At 38.8% G+C, this 19,691-nt stretch overlaps 1 protein-coding gene and 1 long non-coding RNA gene across 5 annotated transcripts in view; one reads left to right on the top strand and one right to left on the bottom strand.

The window, feature by feature from the left end:
* Positions 1 to 9,718, bottom strand: part of LOC140510513 (doublecortin domain-containing protein 1-like) — an 80,264-nt gene extending 70,546 nt beyond the window's left edge. For both annotated transcript variants that reach the window (XM_072619244.1, XM_072619246.1), the window contains exons 1-3: positions 9,369 to 9,718; positions 7,183 to 7,313; positions 6,430 to 6,577 (exon numbers count right to left, since the gene is read on the bottom strand). In XM_072619244.1, the coding sequence (XP_072475345.1) occupies positions 6,430 to 6,577; positions 7,183 to 7,198 (164 nt within the window). In that variant the 5' untranslated portion in view covers positions 7,199 to 7,313; positions 9,369 to 9,718. The remainder of the gene's footprint in view (positions 1 to 6,429; positions 6,578 to 7,182; positions 7,314 to 9,368) is intronic.
* Positions 9,719 to 9,779: 61 nt separating this feature from the next.
* LOC140510520 (uncharacterized) lies at positions 9,780 to 19,104 on the top strand. 3 transcript variants are annotated; one of them, XR_011969266.1, is made up of 6 exons: positions 9,780 to 9,888; positions 10,128 to 10,242; positions 13,530 to 13,588; positions 15,563 to 16,226; positions 16,721 to 16,778; positions 17,751 to 19,104. It is a non-coding gene; the product is annotated as an uncharacterized lncRNA (long non-coding RNA). The 3 variants fall into 3 exon arrangements; XR_011969267.1 differs by lacking the exon at positions 13,530 to 13,588; XR_011969265.1 differs by having other exon boundaries at positions 10,128 to 13,588.
* The last annotated feature ends 587 nt before the right edge of the window (positions 19,105 to 19,691 follow it).

Genomic DNA, 19,691 nt, shown 5'->3' with positions numbered 1-19,691 from the left:
CCTAAGTGCTTAATAAATAATATTTTTATAATGGCATAATAATTTATAATTATAAATAGTAGGTGACTACTAAATGTTTACTGTTTGACTAAGAATGCTGGTCCCACAGTGAATCCCACTCTTCTTGTCTCCATGTCATGCCTATTTCCATTGGTCACAGAGCCCCAGGGCTCCAAGGTGGCTGAGAAATGCATTCTAGTCTTCATTTCTTCCCTCACCAACAATCACATTCCAATCACTCCATTTTTCTGTGGTATTGAAAAGTCTCTAGGCAAGAATCTATAATTCCTGAGGAAGTCTTACATTAGCTTCCTGTTCAACAAATTCAGTTTTGAGAAACATTTAAGTGCTAACTATGTGCAGACCATTGGAGCAGGTATTGGTAGAGCTACAAAGAAAGCTAAGTTTTCTCTAGGAGATTAAAATCTAGTAGGGAGAAATGTTATACACATAAATAGCTGTAAACCAAATGAAAATCAAAACAACAACAAAAATCATGAAAAGTACTGAGATTGGTGCCATATATAAATAGGATGTGATGAGACACAAAAGACTGATGGAGACAAAAGCAGAGAACACTTAAATGATGAGTAAGAATTCATTTTGAGGGGGGTGGAGTCAAGATGGTGGAGGAGAAAGACGCATATACTCTACCTCTTCCCCCACAACCCATAAAATACCTGTAAAGAAAGACTCTCAACAAATTCTAGAGCAGCAAAAGCCATGGAGGAGATTTCCAGTCCAGAGTGACCTGGAAGGCCGATTGGGAAAGGTCTGTCACACCAGACATGGAGCAGACTGCAGTCCTGCCTTGGCTGCACTGCACTGGGAGGAGCAAGACCTGAGCAGGCCTTAGAGGGGGAATCCCTGGCAGCAGCAGCAGAGGTTCCCAGACCCCCCCCCAATCCACAAATGCCAGAGGTAGTTTCAAAGATCAGTGAGAGGGCTTTTTCAACTCTGTGACAAGGGAGCAGGGTCCTCTCCTTGCCCTGGCCTGGGCAGGTGGCAGAGCAGCAGCAGCAGGTCACAGCAACTGAGGTGGCATGTTGGAGCCTCAGCATAAAGTCCCTGGGGGAATCGAGCAGCTGATCTGAATCTCAGCCTTGAGCCAGGCCAGGGAGTAAACTCCTCTCATTGGATTGTGCCACCTTGGAGGAACTGAGAATTTACAGGTCCCTAGGGCAAACCCTTCTCTTGCAAAGGACCCAAAAGTCAAGTAACTGGTTGGGAAAATGCCCCAAAAAGGGAAAAAATAAGACTGTAGAAAGTTACTTTCTTGGTGAACAGATATTTTTTCCCATCCTTTTGGATGAAGAAGAACAATGTTTACTATCAGGGGAAGACATAAAAGTCAAGGCTTCTGCATCCAAAACCTCCAAAATAAATATGAAATGGTCCCTGACCATGGAATAGCTCAAAAAGGACTTTGAAAATCAAGTAAGAGAGGTGAAGGAAAAATTGGGAAGAGAAATGAGAGTAATTCAAGAAAATCATGAATAGAGTCAACACCTTGCTAAAGGAGATGCAAAAAAAATGCTAAAGAAAATAACATCTTTAAAAAATAGACTAACTCAATTGGCAAAAGAGGCCCAGAAAGTCAATGAGGAGAAGAATGCTTTAAAAAGCAGAATTAGCCAAATTGAAAAGGAGGTTCAAAAGCTCACTGAAGAAAATAGTTCTTTAAAAATTAGAATGGAACAGATGGAAGCTAATGACTTTATGAGAAACCAAAAAATTACAAAACAAAACCAAAAGAAAGAAAAAATGGAAGATAATGTGAAATATCTCATTGGAAAAACAACTGACCTGGAAAATAGATCCAGGAGAGACAATTTAAAAATTATGGGACTACCTGAAAGCCATGATCAAAAAAAGAGCCTAGACATTACCTTTCATGAAATTATCAAGGGAAACTGCCCTGATATTCTAGAACTAGAGGGCAAAATAAATATTGAAAGAATCCACCAATCACCTCTTAAAAGTGATCCAAAAAGACAAACTCCTAGGAATATTGTACCCAAATTCCAGAGTTCCCAGGTGAAGGAGAAAATATTGCAAGCAACTAGAAAGAAACAACTGAAGTATTGTGGAAATACTATCAAGTTAACACAAGATCTAGCATCTTCTACATTAAGGGATTGAAGGGCTTGGGATATAATATTCCAGAAATCAAAGGAACGAGGACTAAAACCCAGAATCACCTACCCAGCAAAACTAAGTATAATACTTCAGGGGAAAAAATGGTCATTCAATGAAATAGAGGACTTTCAAGCATTCTTGATGAAAAGAACAGAGCTGAAAAGAAAATCTGACTTTCAAACACAAGAATCAAGAGAAGAATTAAAAGGTAAACAGGAAAGAGAAATCACAAAGGTCTTACTAAAGTTGAATTGTTTACATTCCTATATGGAAAGATAATATTTGTAACTCTTGAAACTTTTCTCAATATCTGGGAAGTTGGAGGGATTACACACACACACACACACACACACACACACACACGCATGCATGCACACACACAGACAGAGATAGAGAGACAAAGAGAGACAGAGAGCACAGGGTGAGTTGACTAGGAAGGGATCATATCTAAAAAATAAAATTAAAGGATGAGGGAGGAATATGTTGGAAGGAGAAAGGGAGAAATGGAATGGGGAAAATTATCTGTCAGAGAAGAGGCAAGAAAAAGCTTTTCCAATGGAGGGGGAAAAGGGGCAGGTGAGAGGGGAAAAAGTGAAGCTTACTCTTATCACATTTGGCTCAAGAAAGAAATAACATGCACACTCAATTTGGTATGAAAATCTATCTTACACTACAGAAAAGTAGGGGAGAACAAGATAAGCACAGTGAGGGGATGATGGAAGGGAGGGCAAATGGGAGGAGGGAGCAATTAGGAGTAAACACTCTTGGGGAGGGATAAGGTTAAAAGTGAGAACAGAAGAAATGAGGGGGCAGGATAAAATGGAGGGAAATATAGTTCATCTTGCACAACATGACTATTTATGGAAGTTATTTGCAAAACTACACATATATAGCCTATATTGAATTGCTTGTCTTCTCAGTGGGGATGGGTGGGAAGGGAGGAAGGAAGAGAAGTTGGAACTCAAAGTTTTAGGAACAAATGTTGAGAATTGTTTTTGCATACAACTAGGAAATAAGAAATACAGGTAATGGAGTATAGAAATTTATCTTGCCCTACAGGACAAGAGAGAAGATAGGGATAAGGGAAAGGAGCGGTGTTAGAAGGGAGGGCCCATTGGTGGAAGGGGCAATCGAATGCAAGGCATTTTGGGGTGTGGGGAGGGGAGAGATGGGGAGAAAATTTGGAACTCAAAATTTTGTGGAAATGAATGTTGAAAACTTAAATTAAATTTTAAAAAAGAGAAAAAAAGAGAAAAAGAACTCATTTTTAGTGGTCCAGTGTGTAGGAACAGTAAGCAAAATATGTGTCAGAAACTGTAGGGTTTGTGAGTTAACATTTATAAAGAACTTTGCAAACCTTAAGGCTCTATACAAAATGGTAGTAATAGTTCTTGCTGTAACTATTGTTATTATGTTAAATGACAAGTATTAATTAAGTGCTTACTATGTGACAGACGCTGGCCTCAGCATTAGGAGGACAAAGAAAAGCAAAAATGTCTCTGCCCTCGAGGAACTCCTATCCTGATGACAATGTGCAAAGAACTACATACATATAAGATAGATAAGTATTCACATGTGTGTGTATATATGTATATATACACATACATATATATACATATATACATTCTATGTGTGCATTTATTTGTGTGTATAGGATAAATGGGAAATGTGTGTCTTCGTCCTTCGTTGCCGAAGAAGACCATGCCATCAGAGAAACAATGACATGACTTGCACTTGACTTTGTTTTGAGTGAGGGAGAGCTGTACAAAGTCACCAGTCTCACTTCTCCTACACAGCCATCTGAATCCACTGACCAGATATTCATCAGGATGACTGGAGATGACCCAGGATGAGGCAATTGGGGTTAAGTGACTGGCCCAAGTTCACACAGCTAGTGAGTGTCAAGTGTCTGAGGTGAGATTTGAACTCAGGTCCTCCTGACTCCTGTACTGGTATTCTATATACTGCATCACCTAGCTGCTCATAAATGGGAAATAATCTCAGAAAGAAAGCACTAATGGAGGGTATGGATGGCAGCTAAGTGGTGCTATAGTGGATGGAGTGCTAAACCCAGAGTCTGGAAGAGTTCTAATCTAATCTATTGTGTATAATCTAATATAAACTTACTGAGTTCAAATCTGCTCCCAGACACTTACTAGTTGTGGAACCCTGAGCGAGTCATTTAACCTTATTTGCCTCAGTTTCCTCATCTGTAAAATGAGCTAGAGAAGGAAATGGCAAATCATTCCAGTATCTCTACCAAGAAAACCCTAAATGGAGTCACAAAGAGTTACACATAATTGAAAAATGACTGACAGTAATGGAGTAGATGAAGGAGAGGAAGAAGCAAGAAAGGCTTCCTGCAGAAGATGATATTTGATCTGATTCTGGAAGGAAGCCAGAAAAACTAGAGATGGAAATGAGGAGGGAGAACAATCTAGGCATGGAGGATAGTCAGTAAAAAAGGAATGGAGGTGGAAAATTGAGCAAACTCTGTGAGGAATAGCTAAAAGGCCATTGTTCATAGATTTGAGAGGAATTAGAATAAAGTATGAAAAAACGAGAATAAAATATGAGAAGAATGGAAAAGCAGGAAAGGGCCAGACTGTGAAGGCTCCAAAAACTCAGAGAGGATTTTATATTTGATTGTGAAATTAACAGGAAGTCACTTGAGTTTACTGTGTTGGAATGGTGGGGTGAGATTGTGAAATTCACATTTTAAAAAGATCACTTTAGCAAGGTAGGGGTGGATGGAATGAGGAAAGCCTTGAGGTAGGGATACAAGTCATCAGTAACTAGTAGTCCAGGAGAAATGGCTTGCACCATGGTGGTATCTGAATTGCTCAAGAGAAGGGAACATATATACAAGATGTTATGAAATTGGAAATGATAAGACTCAGGAACAGTTGGAATTTTGCGGTGAGTGTGAATGAGAAGTCATAGATGATACTGAGGTTGTGAATCCGAGAGTCTGGGAGGATAAAGGTACTCTGTACAGTAAAAGAGAGGTTGAGAAGAAGGGAGGATTTAGGGTTAGTCCAGTTTGAGATGATCATAGAGTCTGGGAAACAGAAGCACATTAAATAAAACTGAAAAGTTTCATCAAACTGGGGAAGATCTTGAATTCCAGGCTGAACTGAAATTTATTTAGGAAGACTGTATCCGTGCATAAGGATGAGAAATCTGACAGTGGTGTGAAGGCCAGCTTGGAGGAAAGAGAGAGAGTGGAGGCTGAAATGCTATTAGCAGGTTATTAAATGAATCCAGATAGGTGGCAGAAGTGGAAATGTAGGGAAAACAGTTGCAAGAGATATTTTAGAGATGCAATCAACAGGACTTAGTAACCAAATATCAAAAGCTGTAAGAGGAAGACAAAACAGTGAGGATTTATATTTTTGAGAAAGATGATTGATGGGACCAGTGAACAAAACTGCAAAATCATAAGGGAGGAAAGGCTCTGTTAGGAAAGAATATGCAGGGTTTGGGACATGGCAAATTTGAAGGGCCAATCACATGTCCAAAGAAAACTATCCTATGGATAATTATAGATGTGCATCTAGAGCTGGACAGTGGTAAAAACTGGCCCCTTTGAGTTTGGGACCAATGGAACTTTCATGTTACAAAAATGATAAATGGCCTGTTATATTAGCTTTGTGAGATTTGTTTGTCCAAGAACTACAAAAACATGACTGCTTTGGAGCTACATTAGGACCAAAAGAAAACACATGCACATACATGCACACATGCACATGTGCACATACACACATAACCAACCAAAACCCAAAACCCCAATTATCAAAGCAGTTGTCGTAAGTGAACACTAGAGGAAAAGACAAAGAACTGAACTGTGATATAGCACAAAACACATGGGGCTTAAGGATCAGAGACCTCCGTCTAAAGGTCTAGAGCTTCCATTTGATAAAAGTACCTTTAATCTAGTCACTTCACCTCAATGAAACTCACTCTTCTCGTCTTTAAACAAAGGAGCTGGACTTCTTAATTTCTCAAGTTCTTTCTAGATCTGGGACTCTATGAATTCCTGAGCAGAGTACTTTTACATAGATAAATTCTATTGGACTCTTTAAAAAGCCAATATCCAGCTTCATTATCCAAACTAGTCAGATTTTGAACAATTCCCTAATTTTTTCTGACATTAAATTTCTTACACACTTAGAATATTTTAAAGACCACTTCCTGGAAAACTAATTAAATGTAATGAGCAAAATTACCTCCCTCCCCCCAAGCCAAAACTAAAGTGGGTGAGGTCCTTTGACCATACTGGGGACTTACAGAGTTTCCGGAGGAGCGTCTTCAGCATTTTCTTTCTCCTGCTTCTCCTTTGGCTCCAGAAGCCATTCGTCTTCTACCCAAATATTAGGTTTACTCACAACCACCTTTGCTCCAGGCATAATGGCACCATGGGATCCTAAAATCAGAGCTGAGTGGAAAGAAGAGTGAAGGGATTTGGTGGCTAATGGGGGCAATGTGTTAGTCATGACTCTGGAAAAAGAACTGAGGAATGTGTGATAAAAAAGGGTCCTCATTTGTTTGGGGGATGTTTTCTTTAAAGCAACAACAAACTCATTAGGTTTGTTAAAAAGATTTTACTTGAGGTGGCTATCTTGCTTTTAAACAAACCTAAGAGGATACTGTAATAGCTACACCTGCTTTTATTCTCCAAATAGATATGTAATTAACTATTTCCAATGGATCTCCTTGTATTAGATATGGAAACTTTCTGATGTCACTGTCCGTTACCCCATACTCATAACAGAAGAACCATAATCCTCCCAACCCAGACACATGGGCATAAAGAATAAATCAAAAGTCCTTATAAATTGCCAAGACTATAAAATGTTCTGAAAAACACATGGAGTTGAAATCAGGATGTTGGTGGGTACTCTACTCCACTAAGTACCTGAGCAGAAAATAAAATTACAAACCCATTTACTATAAATAAGGCCCAAAAAAGCAGGTGGAGGCCAACTTCCCCTGAGTTGTGATTGTCTTTTGTGCAGTGAATGAATTGACTTCTCTGCTTACTCTCTGTCTTGTACATGGCTCAAAAGGTCTGGAAATATCTGAGGATAAATGATTGAGGAAGAGTTGCTGTTTTTCTGTTCAGCGATGGTCACCTTAGGGTTGATTCAATATTATTCATAGGACATATATACCTGTAAAAGAAACAAGTTGGCCTCTATTAGAAGGCACAGTAGAGTAATGGAAATGCATGACATTATAGCAATAAAGGGTTTTAAAATTGGAAGACACATTAGAGATCATCTCGTCAAACCTCCCCATTTTATAGAGAAGAGAACTAAAGAGTTGACAGGTTAAATCAAAGGTCCTCAAAATGTGCTCCATGGACTCTTGGGAGATGAATGGGAGAGTGGAAAGGGTATCAAGTCAGGATCAGGAGAATGGAATTTCTTGGACAAATCTCTAAACTCTGTGTCTCATAGCCTACCTCTGAGAAATTTTGTTGTTGTTCAGTTGTACCCAACTCTTCATGACCCCATCTGGGGTTTTTCTGATATTAAACATGGTTTGCCATTTCTTTCTCCAGTTCATTTTACAGACAGGAAACTGAAACAAACAGGATTAAGTGAGCTGACCAGGGTCATGCAGCTAGTAAGTGTCTGGGATCAGATTTCAACTCAGGAAGAGGAGTTTTTCTGACTTCAGGACCAACACTCTATCCACTGAGTCACTGAGCTGTCCCTCTGAGGAATGGTTCTAAGTTAAAGATGGGCCAGAATTCAGGAAAACCTGAGTTCAATTCCAGCCTCAAAAACTTATAAGTTGTGTGATCCTGAGCAAGTCACTTAACTCTATTCACCTCCATTTCCTCATCTGTAAAATGAGCTGGAGAAGGAAATGACAAACCACTCCAGTATCTTTACCAAGAAAACATTAAATGGGGTCATGAAGAGTCAGACACAACTGAAATAAATGAACGAATGAATAACAACAACCTAGGGAAATCATATTACAGCATTCCCCTGATCTACCAGACTGGTAACAAAAGAGGAAGTAAGTTTAGTCTGGCATGACTTGAATTCAACAAGGGCTAGTAGGTCATCATCATCATCATCGCCACCATCATCATTGCTATCACCATCATCATCCTCCTCAAGGTCTTCTCTTATTTTGAGAAAAAGATCCCATCTTTGCTCTCTCTGCTTCAGTGCAAAGTTCATTCACCTTGGCAGAGAAAAACCAGCAAAATAAAAGTTAAGCAGATTTGTCTTTTTTCTACCATCAGTTATCGTCATCCCGTCCAACCTGAATACCAGTCCTAGCCTTTCTTTCAGCCTTCTCTTTTCCCAAATAGAATTACAGTTTAACTGTTCCATCCCACTTGATTCTTCTGGGTTATTATATGGACTATGTTCATGTTCAAAGAAGAAAATGATTATTAGCAGTGCCTGGTACGTAATAGACACTTAATAAATCCTTACTGGAGTGGATTAAAAGAGTAAAAGTCTGGTTTCTAGTAGATGGAGTTTTTGTTATAATAATTTAGTCTTCTCTAAATAAGAATATAGAAAAATATTTCAATATCTTCTATATTAGGAGAAACTTTTAGTATAAAATTGTATTAAAATTTATGTGTTTTCATATCATCATGAAATTCAAAAATAAATCCCTTCTCATATACTTTGATAGCACTACACTCAATAAGTCTGAGTAAAAAGTCAAAAGAACCACAGTGCTGGTTCTATTTAACAAAGACAAGGTTTCTGGCATCATACTCAGAGGATTTAGAGTTGGAAGGATCTTAGTTTCCATCTGGCCCAATCCCCTCAATTTGACCTAGAGAGGTCAAATGACTTGGTCATATAATTTTAGAATCAGTCTTCGAACTCAGGTTCCCTGACTCCAAATACAGTACTCTCTTCACTAGGCTAAAGTGCCTCAAAGTCCTTGGAAATAGGACTGCACTAGTTTAGTCAGAATGTACTTGATATAGGACCAATTCCAGCAGAGAGTATTTTAAGTTCATCTGAACATTTAAGTTCAACTGAGACAAAAGAATTGGCTAAAAGCTGTACATTTCATTCACTGAGTTATGGGCACCAAACCAGGGATAAGTGAAAGATCATTTGTTTTTACTATAAGGAGAAGGGAAATGAAAAAAAAAACCTAACCCAAACTGGTCAAAACTGTTCATGGGAACTAGGGTTAGACTTAGCAGTCACAGTCTCCTCAAATTATCTTATATTTACTTATGCGAGTTGGATCTCTTCTGTACAATGAAGATTCCTTGAAGGCAGGGTTAATTTTTCCTTTCGTCTTTGTTTGTCCAGGACCAGTGACAGGGCTTTCCATACAGCAGACACAACAAATGCTGAACTGAACTGAACTGAGTTGAAGTGGAAGTAGATGGAGATCCAGCCTCCTCTTTCTGTACCTTTTTTCTCCTTCAGGGATTCAGCAACCCAATGTTATATAAAACCCTATAAAAACTTTCTAGAAAAACTCATGATGTTAGAGGTGAAAAGAAGCTTAGCATGCAGAAATTGGACCTGGGAGGGGCCTTAAAAACAACACAGAATATCAGAGCTGGGAGGGGCCTTAGAACAATAGGGAATATAGAATGCTGGATCTGGGCGTGCCCTCAGAACATTGAACCAACCCTCTCGGAGAGGTGAAAGGGACCTTAGTAGCCACTGAGTCTAAAACCTTCATTCTAGAATTGTGGAAATCAAAGCCCAGAAGGGAAGGGGTTTACCTGAGGTCAAACAGGTAATTAGTGACAAAACTGGGACCAGAATGTGGGTAGACTAATTTCCACTTTGCTTTCATTTCATTCATATAAAGTCAATTTAATTAAATTCTTAGTACTGGAAAAGCACTGGGCTAAGTAAAAAATGACAGCTCTTGTTTTTCAAGGATCTTCTAATCTATGCTGAGCATCCAACATGAACTCAAAAAAATATTAAGTTGGGATTTAGTCCTCATTAACCCTCTCTCTTTCATTCGAGGAACTGAAGAAAAATCAATAACATTCTTCCATGAAGGGATATTTAGCAAAGGATATGGCTGATAACTGAAGACTATGAAGGAGATGGGATGGAAAAGATCCAGAGAGCAGCAATGGTAAGCAGGGAGAGGAATAATTCTCTGAAGGAGGCCCCAAATATTAAGAGATATCTGGAAATGGGGAGATGATTAAGTAGGTAGATCTGCTATGGGGATAGACATCACAGTGAGACATTGGAAAGAGAATAAAAATGTTACCCTTCCTCTCCACAGCACTAGATAGTTCATCTAAAGAATATGGGTGGGGAGAGAGGCAGGAAATCCTCATAGAGAGGAGGACTCTAAGCAATTCTGGGAGTCTACTTCTGAACGTGAAAATTGATATGTATGAAGTATTGATTTAGAATTATAGTACTTATGGATTAGAACTAGATTTAATTTTGTAGGCTTTAGTATTAGAATTTATTAGAGTTTAACTTCCCCATTTTCATGGCTGGACCTTACCTTGGAAAGCAGGAGGGAAGATGAGTTGATGTGGTCATAAGATGTTCTGACTGGTCATGAGCCTAACAGTGGACCACTCTGGTTTAAGGGTTGCCAACACAGGGCTTTCCAAGAGATGTTGTTCGACATGGTGTTTTCCATTGCCATGGGTCCCCTCGTGTGAGTCAGACCAAATGTAAACCCACCCTGACCTCTGATATAGATCAAGCACAGTCTTAGTTTAGTCTTCATCACTGGGTCTTTTGTAAACAACTATATACAAAACTGCTCTAACTGCCCGATGTGTCTCTAGCTAAAGAGGGGCCATTGACCTCTTTTACCGGCAATTGCTAGCCTTGCCAATAAACTGATCATGGTTGGAACTCTGTGGCTCAGTTCTTCTTCATTGCAGATTTTTATCAAAAAATCCTTTCTGGTTGTTCAACCAACAGTCTCTTTTGGTCTCATTCTTTTAAAACAAATTTCTCCAAGATAGAAAGAATATTAGACTGGGTCAATCAATCAGTAAGTCAATCAACTAGCATTTATTCGATGCCTATTATGTGCCAGGCAATGTGTTAAGTTCTGGGGAGACAAAGAAAGTCAAGAATAGCCCCTATCCTCAAGGGGTTCGCAGTCCCAAAACATGCAAAGAATTATATCTGAACAAGATATATAAAGGATATATTGGGGATAATCTCAAAAGGAATCCACTAAGACTATGGGGGACTAGAAAATGATTCTTGTAGAAGGTGGAATTTTATCTGAGACTTGAAAGAAGGAGGAAGGAGAGATTTCTGGTCAGGAAGGCTGTCTCACTGACCCTAAAGTTGTCTGGAATACTGGACAAAGGTCTTCAGTTTCACCTCACTCTTCTACTATTGTCAGAGTGAGACTATAAAACAGGAGTTATTAACCTGGGGTCTAAGGACAGGGGTCAGTGGATAGATTTCAGGTGGTGTTTTTAGGTGAACTTGGATGGGAAAAACTGCATCTTTATTTCAATATAATTGGTTTTCTTTGTATTCCTGTATATTTTATTTTATGCATTTAAAAATGTTATTCTGAAAAGGCTTCCCTAGGTTTCTCTAGGCTGCCAAAGAAGGCCATTACACATCCACAAAAGATTAAGAACTCATGCTCTTAAGCGATCTGCATGTCTAGGGGAGGTTGCCAAAGGTATGATGAAAACTGAAAGGAGTTGTCTCAACTCTCCTCAAATAACTAGGAAGCTTAAAGTAGTCATTAAGAAAAATACAAAAAATACAGGAAAAAAACTGAAAAGGAAAACTTGCCCATTTAAGGGTTGTTTTCTGTTGGCTGGATGAAGCTACCTCACAAGTGGTGAAACAGATTTGGGTTGTGGGCTTTCTCACAAGATATCTGGCTATTCCTATGTGGGAAGATGAGAACAGCTGCAATTAAGGGAAGAAATGGAACATGGCAGCACAGTGGGAAATGATGGAGATGGTGCCAGAAGCTTTGTGGGTGCAGCAAGATATGTATTTCCCATAAGTGTCCTGTGGCCATGTGCATTCACTAAAAGTTTTCCTTCTTAAACAAGAAATGGGAGAGTTTGTTACTGTGTACACTGGGGAAGGGGGAATTCCTTCTTATTTACTTTGCTGTTCTATCTTAACTTAATGACTTTTGCTTGGAACAATATGCTTTCTTATTAGATCTTTAAAAAAACAAACAAGAAACATCAGCTAGAGTTCATAAGGATGGATGCTAACTCAATGTGTACCTTGAATCGAGGTGTAGCCTTGGGGACCTATATTTGAGGGGGGCTCAGACAATAAGAAGTCCCTTCTGTCTGTGAAATCCTGTGATGCTGTGGTTCCATAAGTCTAACATAGGGTGGAATGATAGAGAAGTAAAGGAGAGATCCAGGTAAGTGCACTCAGAAAATCTGAGACTTACTTCCAGTCAATAGATGATCTGAAGGAGATGCCACCTGATTGGGCTTTGAAGATGAGAGGGCTGTTAGCAAATAGACATGAGGGGAGAATATATTCCAAGAATGGGAAAGGGCAGTGTAATGGCCCCTAAAAATGCAGAGGGAGGTAGAGTACATGACAAAAGTGATGAACAGTTAGTGCCTGGTTTGACTATAACACAGAATTGTAGTGGAGCACAATGAAAGAAGGCTTAGAGTCAACAGTAGGTTGGACTCAAACTACAGAGCATTTTAAACACCAAGCAAAGGAGATTATAGTCTACTTTTAAGGAACAAGGAGGCAGGGGAGATTATTTTTTGTAGAAGAAGTAAGATCGGTGTATTAAAGATATTATTTTGATAACTGTGTGATAGGGGCACTGGAAAGGGTAGAGACAGGATGCTGAGAGACCAGCTAATCAGTTATCGTAAAAGTCAAAGCAAGAAAGGAGTGTTGAGGTCCTGGACTGCCATAGTGGCTCTTCTGCATGGGATATTTGCCATTTTTACTTAAGTGGGAATTTAAGTAAATTATTTTCACCCTTCCCAGGACCACTTGCATTTAAAGTTTCATCTCTAACTGTCTAATTAAAGGCTCTATATGTATACTGAAGGAATTTCAGGGCTCATTTAAGCAGACAGGGGAGAGGCTCTTCCAGGTACTCAAGATACCATATCATTAACTTGAAAGTGTTGGCTTTCCCTGATAGAAACTGTACTAATGGTGTACTTATCACTGCATGGAAAACAAAACACTTCATTGAAAGCCAAGTGAGATGATCCTTTCTTTTGTAAGAGGTTGGTGGATCCCTGCTAGTTGGGGATTTTGCCCTTCAATCACAGAAACCTTGTGGTGGGATTATATTACAATCCTGGTTTAACACACAAAGCAATAGGGCAAAGATGTCTTAATTTTAAGGCATTCAAGTTTCTGAATGTTTTCTTTTCCAAATTCTTTTCTTTACCAGTCATCTCTCTCTAGGTCTTTCAAGTGGAAGATTTCCATCCCTCTTCCAGTGAACAGCCTCAGCGCTGCAGAAGGTAAGAGCAGGGCTTCAGTACACCTGTTAAAAGAGATGCAGGGAATAAGGTGTTTTGATAGAGTGGAATAAACACTGGATTGGGAACCAAAGAACCCAGGTTCGAATCCAATACTGTGCAATTTTTTAAATTAAATTATTTTATTTGTTTTCAGTGTTCTACAATCACTTCCATATATATTAGATTTTTTTCTCCCTCCTCCCCTTTCTTCCCCCTCCCTCCCCTCTCCTTCCCTGAGATGGCATACAATTTTATATAGGTTCTACATATACATTCTTATTAAATACATTTTCCCCTCAGTCATGTTGCATAGAAGAATTAAAATGAATGGGAGAAACCATAAAACAAAATGTAATACAAAAGAAATTAGTCTGCTTCATTCTGCAATCAAATTCCATAGTTCTTTCTCTGGATGTGGAAGACATTTTTTCCCAAAAGACCATTGGGAATTTTTTAAGTCCTTGCATTGCAATGAAGTTCTAAGTCTACCAGAAAAATTCTTCACACACTGTGGTTGTTGCTGTGTACACAGTTCTCCTGGTTCTGCTCCTTTCACTCAGCATCAGTTCATATAAGTCTTTCTGGACCAGTCTAAAGTCTTCCTGTTCATCATTTCTCATAGTACAATAGCATTCCATTACATTCATATACCACAATTTATTCAGTCATTCCGCAATTGATGGGCATTCCCTTGATTTCTAGTTTTTGGCCTTCACAAAGAGAGCTGCTATAAATATTTTTGTACATGTGGGACCCTTTCCCATTTTTATGATCTCTTGGAGATACAGTCCTAGAAGTGATATTGCTGGGTCAAAGGGCATGCACATTTTTGTAGCCCTTTAGGCATAGTTCCAAATTGCTCTCCAGAATGGTTGGATCAGCTCACAGCTCCACCAATAATGAATTAACATTTCAACTCTCCCACAACTTCTCCAGCATTTATCATCCTCCTGTGTTGTCATGTTAGCCAGTCTGGTAGGTGTGATGTGGTACCTCAAAGTTGTTTTATTTGCATCTCTCTAATCAACAGTGATTTAGAGCATTTTTTCATATGACTATAGATAGATTTAATTTCTTCCTCTGAAAACTCCCTGTTCATATCCTTTGACCATTTATCAGTTGGGGAATGACTTGTATTCTTGTATATTACCTTTCTGTAGTTTTGTTTTTGACTGAGTTTTGGAATGTTTCATTTAAGTCTAGTAGACAACTAGGTTGGTGTAGTGGGGCAAAATTGCTGCTGAACCTGTACTCAGGAAGACCTGTGTTCAAATTGTGCCCTAGAAACTTACTAGCTGTGTGACCCTAGACAAGTGACTCACCTCCTTCTGTCACAGTTTCCTCATCTGTAAAATGGGGGTGGAAATAATAGCACCAACATCACAGGTGGTTGTAAGGATCCAGCGAGACGTTATATTTGCAGTGCTCTGCAAACATTAATGTGTTATGTAAATGGTAGCTGTTATTAGCAATGTCATAGAACTGTTAGAAAAATTGAATTGTGAGTTTGTGAGATGCACTAAGGTCTATTCCTAGGCTTGCAACTTCTGACAAGATTTTTCTCCCTGGAGAAAATGACAATGAGCTCCTTGAGAACAGTGAGTGTTTTTTCCCTTTTTGTTTTAATCCCAACCGATTAACATGTTGCCTGGCACATAGTAGGCACTTAAATTTTTAATGACCAACAAACTCATCTAATTGTGTGACATGAGGCACAAAATATGTTAATAACATGAAATGTTGCAATGGGGACATATTCAATGGGAAAAAATAAACCTTTCGTTTATCTTAACAGATGCTGGCAAAACATTAAATACACACACAAGCAATTGTTTTAGATTGGGAAAAGACAATTGTATCTAGTGTCATAAACGTTTATACATTTGCCTCTTCACAAAGTGCTGAAATTCACTGGATTTCTTTCTATTTCATAGTTCTCACTGCCAAGATCTTCCACATTGTGCTTCCTTTCAGGGTCAACATTTCTGAAACAAGTGAACCAAAATCTGACTAATGGATCTATTTAGAATGTCAACTTTTTTCTGCTTGTTTAAATATCTGAAATTTGTAAAGTCTTCACATACCAAGACTTGCCCTCAAATATTCTGCTTCTTTTTAAAAACTAGCTTCTTAGACCTTCTCTTTGTGAAGGATAAAATCATAACTGTACTGATGTTGAATTTGCAAAATGACACTATGAGGCATCCATAATTTAAAAAATGGCATTATGTGGTATTCTGTTCTGAAAGATGCTGAACCTCAGTCAATGTGACATTGTCAGCCATGGCCACAGATAAAATGTCATGGTCACAGCTATCTCAACTGTGGCTTTCTTTGGTACCTTGCCTGACTCATAAAAGTACACACACACACACACACACACACACACACACACACACACACACACACACACACACACACACATGCACGGAGAAAATTCTCAAATAAAGAGATGAGTAGAACGATGAACATAAAGAGTCCTGGCTCAAGAGTCTGAAAAGCTGGGCTGTTGAGTCTCACAGAAGACCTGGGAGCTGTCCTCAAGAATGAAGAAGCACCAAGTGGAAAAGGGATTGAGTTCAATCTGTTTGGTGCCGTAGGGCAGAAAGTGGGAACAAGAGGCAAATGAAGGCTTGAGGTAAGGAAAAATTCCTAGCAATGAGAACTGTGTCAAAGTGGAAGGAGCTGATTCTGGAGGTGATGCATGGTCTTCTTAGTGGAGGCCTTCACATATGCTGGCTGACCACTTGCTGGGGCCACTTTTCAAGGCATGGGTGGAATTGGGCTGTAGGGGCTCCTTCCCATCTCTGTGAGTCTGTGATAGCATTGGGACTCCCATGGGTTTTACCCCAAAGGATTAAAATCAAGAGGGTGCTGACACCATTTGACTTGTTTCAGCAGCCACAAGTAATTGAGCTAAGCATCTTCCTACTAGGAATTATTAATTAATACTGGAAAATGCTTGATAGCAACTGTCTCCTTACAGACAGTGGACACACCCAGGGTGGCATCCTCCTTATACTGGCCCCACTTGCTCAAGGGGGCCTTTCCAGCTTCCTGTGTATCAGTTTGTCCTGAGGACTAAAGTCTCCATCACTAACCTGCTCCCCTCAATCTATTGTTTTCCCTTAGGTGTTTTGTGGTACTCTTGCCTCAGCCACCAGATTTAGAAAGATAATTATTTATAAAGGTAATTATTGTTTATTCATTTTTCAGTCATGTACAACTCTTCATGACTCCTTTGGGGGTTTTCTTGGCAAAGATACTGGAATGGTTTGCCATTTCCTTCTCCAGCTCATTTTACAGATGAAGAAATAAAGGTAGACAGGGTTAAGTGACTTGTCCAAGGTCACACAGCTAGTAAGTGTCTGAGGTTGGATTTGAACTCATAAAGAGATGAGTCTGGCCATTTCCATGACTGGTGCTCTGTGCACCACAGTGCCACCTAGCTCCCCTTATAGCAATAATAGCACCTATACAGTGCTTTAAAGTTTTCAAAGCTCTTCACAGATATCATCTCGTTTTATCCTCACAGCAACCCTGGGAAGGAGATGGTACTATTATCCCTATTTTATACATGAGGACACTAAGGCAGATAGAGATCAAGTGAGTTGTTCAGGATCACATAGCCAGTCTGAGTCTGGATTCAAACTCAGGTCTTCCTGACTCCATGCTCTATCCTCTATAATCAAATGGTAATTGCTGTTAAAGGCATATTGTATTCGAAAGCACTGAACAATGGAAATCTAAACACAATGTAGATGGTAAATTCTATTAACCTGAATATTTAGTTATCTAGAATAGCCCCTCCCCTGGCCAAGCTACTGTTTCATGATCTAGGCTGGAACAGTTGCCCGAACTAGCAAACTTATAAAATGCAATGCTGATGACCTGCCTACATATATGCACGTTAACCCTTTTCTAAAACTGTGAAATAAATCCAAAAACAGAATTTTAGTGAGGAGTATAAAAAGAGAGAACCTAGGGGCTGTTTGTTAACTTTCTACTTTAAAAAAAAAGATATGGATTACTTTAAGAGCACTCTGTCTGCATTTTTTTATCTAGCAGAATGAACTAATTATGAAATGTATGCGTCAAAGATTTCAATTTCAGGCTTGACTTTACTTTGAAGATTAATTTTTTGATTTTATCATCTTTACAGGCAGCTCAGTGGACAGCCTGGCTGAATGTTACTCATTGTTCACTGATGTATGAAGTGTATTTAATCAATGTGAAGAAAGCGATATTAAACCATTATCAGCTGCCTCAAATGTTCTAAAAATCACCAAAGAAAGGTCAAGAGGTAACATCTCTGCTAATAATATGAGAAACAATGTATTTAACTTATTCTTTACATCACAGATTTCCAATGATCTAGGAATCGTTTTGTCAAAGTAATGAAAATATTGAAGGTGATTTCTCCCAATCTTATTTTTGATGTGTGTGTGTTTCCCCCCTGCTTCCTGAAGGTTCTGTTTTAAACACATAAGAAAAGTTATATATTTGCCAATTTATGTTCCATGGATTCCAGTGTTTCATGGCATGCAATTTCTCTATAGAGAAATGTTGATCACAGAAATACTTTCCCCCTAAAATATCTGGCATGAAATCATGTACTTATTTCAATACCTCAAAAGATGTAAGATTTCATTAGTACCTAGGCATGACTTCCAGCAAAACTGATCATGATCCCTCTACATTTTAATGAGCTGCTGTGCAAATAATAATAACAATACTTCATTGATTAATTAAAATGCTATCAGCCTGGGTTATCGTTCTGGTAATGAGCCTCTCTGAACTTGGGCTCATTCTCAAACAAGAGATACACATTATCCATCGCTAGGTCCATGATCACAGCTTTCCACACTAGAAGGAGCAGACTGCTAGAAGAGCCTTGAAGGATGTAAGGTTGCATTAAAGCAACTCTGTGGTTCTGTCCCACACCCAGCAGACTGGAAACGTTGTCAAAAAGGAAAGTAAATGTTAGAGAAGATTGGTACGCCAATGCACTATTGGTGAAGCTGTGGGTTAATTCAACCACCCTAGAAAGAAGTTTGGAGCTAGGTCCCTGAACTTCTTAAACAATGCATGCCTTTGGACAACCAAGGGATTCTTCTACTGGGCTTGTGCCTAGAAAAAGATCAAAGAAAGAGGAAAATGATTGATATGTACAAGAACAGTAGCTCTGTTGTGATAAAAAATTGGAATAAAAAATTGTCTGTCCACTGAGGAATGTTGGAACAAATGATAATATATGAATGTAATGAAATACTGTTGTGCACTAAGAAATGAAGGGGATGGTTTCAGAGCAACCTGGGAAGACTTAGATGGGCTGATGTAGGATTAAGTGATCGAACCAGGAAAACAATAAATACCATGACATCAACATTGTAAAAATGAACAATTGTGAAAGTCTTTGGAACTCTTATCAATCATCGTTACGCAGGTCCAGGGATGAAGAAAGTCACCCACCTCTTGTCTAATATGCAGGATGAAACACACTTATTTTGAGTGTGACCAATATGGAAATTTGTTTTATTATGCTCTTTTGTTACAAGGGTTTTTTCTTTCTTTTTCTTTCTTTTTCCTCTTTTTTTTTTTTTGAAAGGAGGGGATAGAAGGGAGAAAAAAATTCCCTAACTGAAAAAAAATTAAATAATATAGTTATCTCAACTTTATGATAAAACAGTCAAGTAAGACTTTAGTGGGGGATACAATTATATATTTATATGTCAAGAATTTTTAACCTTCGCAATATGAACTTGGAGTTGGTGGTGACCTGAATTCAAATTCCACCTGAGATATTTACTAGCTGTGTGACCTTGGGTATATTATATAACCTCTTTCAGCCTCAGTTTCTTTGTTTTAAAATGGGCCTAGCAATAGAACTTAGGTCACTGGGTTTTTGTGAAAATCAAATGAGATAGCATATGTAAAGTGCTTTGCACATCTTAAAATTCCATGTAAATTCTAGCTGTCATTATTAACCTATGTATTTTGTTTTATGCACTGATGAAATTTGTTCCGAGAAGGGGACCCATAAGCTTCACCAGATTTCCAAAGTGGTCCACGACATAAAGATGGTTAAGAATCTCTGCTATGT

Source organism: Notamacropus eugenii, chromosome 6 (assembly GCF_028372415.1).
Source record: "Notamacropus eugenii isolate mMacEug1 chromosome 6, mMacEug1.pri_v2, whole genome shotgun sequence".
NCBI classification, from domain to species: Eukaryota; Metazoa; Chordata; class Mammalia; order Diprotodontia; family Macropodidae; genus Notamacropus; species Notamacropus eugenii.
This window is presented reverse-complemented; position numbering and strand designations above follow the sequence as displayed.